Source organism: Pecten maximus, chromosome 5 (assembly GCF_902652985.1).
Source record: "Pecten maximus chromosome 5, xPecMax1.1, whole genome shotgun sequence".
NCBI classification, from domain to species: Eukaryota; Metazoa; Mollusca; class Bivalvia; order Pectinida; family Pectinidae; genus Pecten; species Pecten maximus.
In genome coordinates, this window is record NC_047019.1 from 31,114,214 (window position 1) to 31,122,092 (window position 7,879).

Sequence of the window (7,879 nt, forward strand, 5' to 3'; positions counted from 1 at the left end):
TATATGCCATAATTTATTTTCATTCATTTTACACAAAAGAAGAAGAAATTCATTTAAGAATAAGACTAGTTGTCATTTAGATTACCGGTTGTAAGGAAAGATGTAAATAACAATGAAAATAAATGTCATTAGACGAACTGAATTATATAAAGTTTTTATCACGTTGTTCACAAACAGCTGTTTCGGGCATTCCGTCCCACAAGTGGACACGTTTTCCGGAGACGTCGTCTCTTACTGCTTGCAGGAGCAGCTTCCAGAACACCTGCAGGATTTAGGTCCAGTGCAGCCCATGCCACAGGCACAAGCGCAGGCCCCTGAAATACCATATATGTGTATGAGTTGCTCTCATAAATATATATGTTTATTGAAGAGGATATTTAAATTTTTGTCAAGGGATATAAACTATTTGCTTTAATTATTGATAGATTTTAATCTTTATGAAGGAAGTAAAAAATCTAATACTTGACAATGCTTTCTGTAAGTCCTATTAAAGGAATGTAAAAGACTAGTTCTCACCAGATTGGCAGTTGCATCTGCATGTTGGGCATGCGCACCTGCCACTGCACTTGCAGGATCTGGTTCCGCAACATTGTCCTGTCTGGCATTCCGCGGAACAAACGAAGTTGGCTCCTGAAGAGTGAAAACAAATATCAATATCATATTATTTTAGATTGATATCATTTAAGTCAGTATAATATTCTATAAAATATACCTCCGATAACAAATAATAAACATATAGCTGACAGCGTTCCTGTCTAGAAGATTAAGGACACATTACCTGCGCATTTACATCCGGCCTTGCAGTTAGGGCACTGACATGCACTGCTGCACTTGCAGCCACATCCACAGGCTATCCCCATCTGGCAGATTCCGTCAGGACAGGTAGCACCCCTTGCCGCTACATTGAATTAATCAGGCATCTCAAATAATGTATGGAACCCATTAAGTTATAGTTGGATGATATTAGAATAATTATTCATTTTCAAAATGAGACAGATAAAATAGTTTTCTTGTGTTTTTATATAAACAACTATACCGGGTAATAGCAATCACATTATTACTGGCAGGTACATTTCATCCTAGAAAAATGGCAGAAACTTCTTTGCCATCAAATACAAGAAAATCTTGGACTTCAAAAAAAAGGAGGTTTAGCATATATCATAACGCCAGCATTAAATCTAGGTAATACTATTCTGTTTGTTTTGTTTTTATTTTTACTTTAAATGTATCAAACTTACGGAAGCATCCGCAGTTGATCTTACATCCGGGACATCTACAGTTGTTGGTACAACAACCGGAACCAGTACAGCTACACCTACCCCCTGGGCACTTAGCACAGAACACGGCTATAAGGAATATAAAGTCCAACATTATACAAAACACAAATTTTGTCGCTGTGTCTCGAGCGACTTCACAGGATAGTTTGATTTTTTATTTAATGCAACATAATGATAAATGTCTTAACAAACATACAATATTCACAGAAATGTTTTTAAGAATATCATGAAAGTCATGTTCACAACAGATTTGCAGAAAATTTTTTTTTAAATGTTTTCGCCCTATACTTCATTCCATTTCTTCGGACATCTTTATTGAATCTTCGAAAAGTTGACACATCACATTGTTAAGCAAACATAGATGGTCGAAAATAGTACAATCAAGAATTTGTCAGAAAAAAAATTGCATGCTTCAGTAACCTGGTATGTACTGGAAAAATATTCATTAGACTTAACAAAACTATGCTTTCTCTGCTGATTCTGAAAGTTTAATGCAAAGTGTAAATGACGGAAAACTGACTTTGTATCTTTTCTAACCTAAAGATGTGTCACTACTATTCAAGTGAAATTAATTTGCACAGAGAGAATGTGTTTCATTTGAACAATACACACGAGGAAAGAATGTAAAACGCCGAGAGAAATACGGAAAAAACATTAGTTATACTAGTTAACACTTGATAGGAAAACACTTATTGCTGAAAATATCGATTGTATGAGATGGAGCTTAACAAATTTTACATTGATCGATGGTTGTTTCAGTAGATTCATTATTACGACAGTTTGTTCTCTATATATTTCCTATTTTCTCTATTCAACTTGTCTTTTCACTATAAAAATCGAAATAAATCTGATTAAAATGCTTAATAGCATTTTCTATTTTCAAACAAAACGAAACTGAAAAAAAGAAAAAAAAAACACAAAAAAAGTTTATACATCATAAAATCAGATATTAATTTGATGGCATTTATACGAAAATATACATGCACGTAAATGTTGTTAAACATTATTTATATTCACAAAATTGAATTATTTTTGGTTTTACCAAATTGAAAACAAATTTGCAACATACCGTCAGACATCTCAGGTTCTCTAGAAGGTCTCGAAATATTCCTAAAACGACTGGTTTCCAGGTCTTCAGCGAGTTATCAGTTACAAAATGTGACGTTATTTATAGGAATCGAAATATTGCGTGTGCAAACTATCATCGTGTGCATTAAAGAAGATATACGTGAATAGCATGCTGTGTGCAAAATACATGTGAAGCAACGTATGCAAAACAGGACCGTGTGCAACTCAAAAGGAACATTGAAAGATAATTTGCACACGATGTGTGGTAAATTACGCATGTGTTACATTTTTTTAATTCCAGGTGAGATAAACATTCAGCCTCCAGATGCTAGGCGTGTACTCAAGTACATCACATGGACCCTATTTTGTGTTATCCCACGATTAACACTGTTTACATGGTATACAGGATACTGAAGGACAAGGATGCAGGCATATTAAATATACAGTTAAGTGCAACCATTTCAATCGTAAATATTGCCAAATGTTAACACTGAATCCGAATACTAAAGCGTAGGTCATAATTTGATTTCTCATATCTTTGTAACGAATATACAGGGCAATATAATTCCCTTCCGTTTTCTAATAGAAAAGTATTTGGACTGTGGACAAAGGAGAGTGATCAACTTAATATTGTAATATAAAATATAATAATAAGATAATATAATATTATAAATTCAATTACATGTAGTGGTAATTTGATCAATTTCAAATGCTAAATTACTGTGACTCTCGATTGCCATATTCAAGCATCGATATCTGTAATTGATATAAAGATGTAGACCAGTACAACACATATATCTTTGATTTATTTTAGTATTAAATCCCACAACAACTATTGTATTGAGTAGTAAATAGTAAATTTAAATCAGTGAAAGGCAAGTGACAAGGACACTTAACCTATCACAACGCACACAATATAAACAGTAGGTTTATTTGTGTTGCATATTATATATGCACTGTACTGCATTATAAGAACAATGGCGTTTTCAATTACGCATTTTGCATGCTAGATACAGATATTTACCTTAATTGAATAATTAATTTTCATCATAAATACTTATAAGCTGAATTAACTTTAAAACAAATGGTCTTTTAAAGTAGCATGTTTTAAAATAAATAACAATCTTAAATCATTATAAAAAGGACACATAAATAAAATGGAATTCGTCTTCTAAATCACTTCAATTACATTTGTTGCATATTCTATTTTTAAGTAGAATGTTATGGTGTTTACCAACTTCAATGTTTAGTTTGTGACATGACAATCTAAATTTGGTTAATATTTGTTTGTATTATCCTCAATAGGTTTACGAAGATAAAATTGGTCTCAATAGTTATCGATCAAATGTTGGTATAATACACATTTTTAGGACACAGATACCTTTGCTAGTATATTTTACTTGGTGATATCAATCATTCTCTGTTATATCATTTCAAAAGTGAAGCTGTCAGTAAAGAAAGTGTCAAACATATGTTCGAGTCCTAGCAATGCTAATTCATTCTTTATATTATCCACTCGTCATTTCCGTTCACTCGCTCATCATAACAAGTTTTCACAGTTGAGTTATCCGTTTCCTTTAGCTTTAACCAATATTTAAACACTCTTAATTATCTAACAACATACATATATAAACAGCCAAATATATACTAAGTCATTACTTGTAGATTTTCTAATCTTTAGTACTCTCTTACAAAAAATTAATTGTACACTTTCTTTATCCAGTGCTTTGTGTAGTCCCCACATTTCGGCTGCATAACAAAGTATACTACTGTGAATAAAAAACTGAGCTTTACGTTTCTACGTTCAAGCGATCATTTTAAAATTAACATGCTAACGAAAACAATGCCTTTTTATATGTTCTGCAAGATGTTTCTGTGTTTTTGTAAACTTTCGATTGTAATTAAAAAGCACACCTAAGTAAATTGAATAAACTATTAACAATATCTACATTCAGATTGTTGTATCTCCATGATTCATTACTGCTTATGTGCATATCGTTTCAAAAAACAATATTTTTTGTTTTTCGGCATTACACTCCAAGTTTCAATTTCAAGAATAATCATATAAGGAATTTAAAATGCTTTGCAAACCTTCTGGACTACCAGCAAATAGGACCGTGTCGTCAGCATACATTAACAAGGTATATGTAGCTCTAAACTAGGATAATTATCATGAATGAAATTCATTTTAAAATCATTAACATATATTGAGTACAGTACCGTTGACAATATTTCCCCTTGTAATAGTCCCGTCCTGTTCGGGAAGCATTGATTCAACTGGTCATTGAGTTTGACGCATGCTTTTACATTTTTGTATCATGAAAATGTGATTAAAAAAGACAATTCCCCGAATCCCATGAATAGTTGATTTACTCCTTAATTTTCCTCTATCAAAAAAATCGAACGCTTTCCGAAAATCTATAACACAACAATAAAGTTTTCCCTTATTTCTATTCAATTAAAGCTTGCAATACAAATATGGCGTGTATTGTTGAACTGCCCCTTCTAAATCCGAATTATGCGTCTGTCAAAATGCTATTTTCTTTCATCCATTCCACGATTCTTTTGTTTAAAATAGTAGTAAATAATTTACCGAAACAACTTACAATAGACTTACTACGATAATTGTTAGTCTCATTAACACAACCTTTTTTGAAAATCGGCACTATGTAAGATTGTGACCAGGATTAAGGAAAAGAAAAACCAGATATGAAAATAGCAATGAACAATCTTTCCAAATATGACAATACTTTGTCTTTCCTCTGAACGAATATTTCATTAATTATTAAGTTCTCACTAGAGCTCGTATTTGACTGCAAGTTATTGATAGCTTTAATATTTTCTTTGGCTGTAATATAACAATCCAGACCGTCGTACAAAGGTTCTATGTCAACATCAGGTAGGTATGTACATTCGCCGTTGTTAATATCCATGATGTTTTTAAAATGTAGATAAAAATCGTATATGTCAAGTGCAGACTTAAATTTGTTCGTTTCATTTTTTCTAAATGATTTGAAAATTTGTCTAGGATTGCTTTTTTTTCAAAAGTTCCAACATACATGTATTTCCTTCATTACCGTTCATGCTCCCGTTTTAGTGTATATGCTAATTTTTCCTGATTAAGGTTTGTGGTTCCCGGGTATTAGTCTGAGGTGATGTCCATCAGACTCGACATTATTAAAATTAGCCAAAGCTTTCCGGTAGTCACTGTAAAGGTATTTGTAATGAGGAGTAATCTATGGTTTGTCCTCTGTTATGACAAGCCAAGTTGTCATTTATCCGCGGAACAATGTTGATTCAGTATTTTACCAAATTATATAAGATATCTTGTATATTATATAAGATATCTTATATGTGTATGAGATATCTTAGATGTTAACGGGATATCTGATATGTTTATGAGATATCTTGTATGTTTATAAGATATCTTATTTAAAGTTTTTTAAAGTATCTAAAATAAATCATATCTTTTATAACATATCTTATAAACTTTTCTTCATAAGATATCTGATATATTATATAAGATATCTTATATCTTTTATAAAATATAGTATACACCTTTCTTTATGATATATCTTTTAAAGTATATAAGATATCTCTGTTCTATTGCGGTAACTCTAGCCTCTATTCCCGACACTTTGGGGAACAACCAACCAATTGAAAAAATATATTTTTGAAACAGCCCCTGTGTATAGAATGTTGAGTCAAGGATAAAATGTCTGGCAGCCACTGATTGGCCAGTATGTTATGAAGTGAGAAAATAGATATGTAGCCTGATAGGTAACTATCAATAAGAAATGTTGATATAAATTTCGTAAGTCCGATTGGTTTTTTCCCCAAAAGTTCACGTAATAATAGTTAACAGGTAAACATTTAAGATTTTTGAGAATTTTTACTGCGAAATTCACCTCTTTTCAAAATGGCTACCCTGGAGAAAATTTGAGCTGAAGGACCCAACTTTTTTTTTATTAGGTGTTATATCAGACCCTAAACTTTTGTTATAAACCATAATCGTCATATTCAATTCAAGAATTTGAATGAAATAATCCAAAACGTTAACACTAAAGTATATGGGAAAACAATTGGTTGGTTGGTCTCTATTTGGATCTTAGATTGTTCAAGTGATCGTCATTTTTTTCTAATTTCTCTGAAACCTTTTCTAAACTAAAATGTAACTTCCTCTTGATTTCTGCAACGTCATCATCCACTGGCTACCATTCGCTGCATTTAGAATGGCACTCAATAACTCTACAGGTTGACTGCTTATATCAGTACTGTCATTACTGGCCTCCATTTTCCGTTTCCTAGAATTTCTACCTATATTGAAGAATCACACAACAATAGTAGTATAGAGATATAATCTCTTTATAGTAGTGTATTTTCCTCCCCGTGCGTCATTCCCACAGGTAAATTCCACATTAAGGCCAGTACTATGAATTGCCAAATATATGCGCTGTTTTAATTGGATTTATTGTTGTAATTTGAAATGATATGAAATTAAGGAAATTGATCTACATATGTACCAGTTTTCATTGTTATGTAATCTTCAAACTTTTCTAAAAAGTGTATTTGTTTCAATATTTACAGTTAAATTCCATGCCTATTCGAACACTTTTGTATAAATTATGATTTAAATCATTTATATGCAGCGAACAGATATCGGTGACAATATCTCACCTTGTACTAATCCAACCTTATTCGGTGAAAATCTTAAATTGTGAGGAGTTCAACTCTTACACCAAGGTTTGATAGCTCACACCACAGAGTGAGTCCATTTTCATTATCAAGAACTTTTCGAAAACGACTAAAGCAGCAATATAACCAAAAGTGTCTAAAACAAATTGGTCTTCAGTTGATATATCATGCGTATCTGACCCTTTTAAAACTCTTTTGTTCAAGACAGAGATAAAAAAAGATCCCCAATCAGTTTGATATACTTATACCCTTGAAATTGTTAGGGACTCCCATTTTTTAATTATTGATAGCTAAGTAAATTTCACCAACAGAATTTACTTGATCCAACTCTTTATAAAATGGACATTCATCAGATCAAATGTGCAATTGTGCCGGTTCAACAGAGTTATACGGTTTTCCATTTCCTAATTGTTTATAAGCATGCTGATGTGTCATTGAACTATATATATATATGGTATTTAATGCTAAGAGTTAAAATGCTACAGTATAAAAATGTTGACAATTGGATTTTGCTTTTCAATTACAAGGTGTCCGGCTAAAAGTTGGTGCCTAAATGATAGAGGTAGACCCAGCTGTTAGGAACATTGGTGTACACTTTGATAGCTGTCTGAACATGGAGAAACAGGTAAATGCTATAAAAATTCAAAATCAGAAACATTATTATACCATTTTTGATCGATATTTTTCTGTCTAGAGTCCTCACAAATTTGTTCAAAACTAGCTTGTCGCCAATTGTAAACGACCTTAACCATATTATTGATTGTAGCCCTCTCTAGAAAATAAACATAGCAAATACACATTACCTAAGCATTACATAAAACAACACTCAAACGTATATG

General features: G+C 32.0%; 1 protein-coding gene across 1 annotated transcript; it reads right to left on the minus strand.

The window, feature by feature from the left end:
* On the minus strand, window positions 1-2,417 carry LOC117327789 (keratin-associated protein 5-5-like). Its single transcript, XM_033884964.1, has 5 exons — window positions 2,347-2,417; window positions 1,239-1,346; window positions 779-898; window positions 517-630; window positions 1-314 (listed from the first exon to the last, which is right to left on the minus strand). The coding sequence occupies exons 1-5, from the start codon at window positions 2,354-2,356 to the stop codon at window positions 232-234; spliced, it is 435 nt and encodes a 144-aa protein (XP_033740855.1). The 5' UTR covers window positions 2,357-2,417; the 3' UTR covers window positions 1-231.
* Window positions 2,418-7,879: the final 5,462 nt, after the last annotated feature.

Coding starts and splice junctions, on each gene's coding strand:
- LOC117327789 (XM_033884964.1), bottom strand. Junction 899..1,238: donor GATCAACTGCGGATGCTTCC/GTAAGTTTGATA, acceptor AATTCAATGTAG/CGGCAAGGGGTGCTACCTGT. Junction 315..516: donor CAGATGCAACTGCCAATCTG/GTGAGAACTAGT, acceptor ATGGTATTTCAG/GGGCCTGCGCTTGTGCCTGT.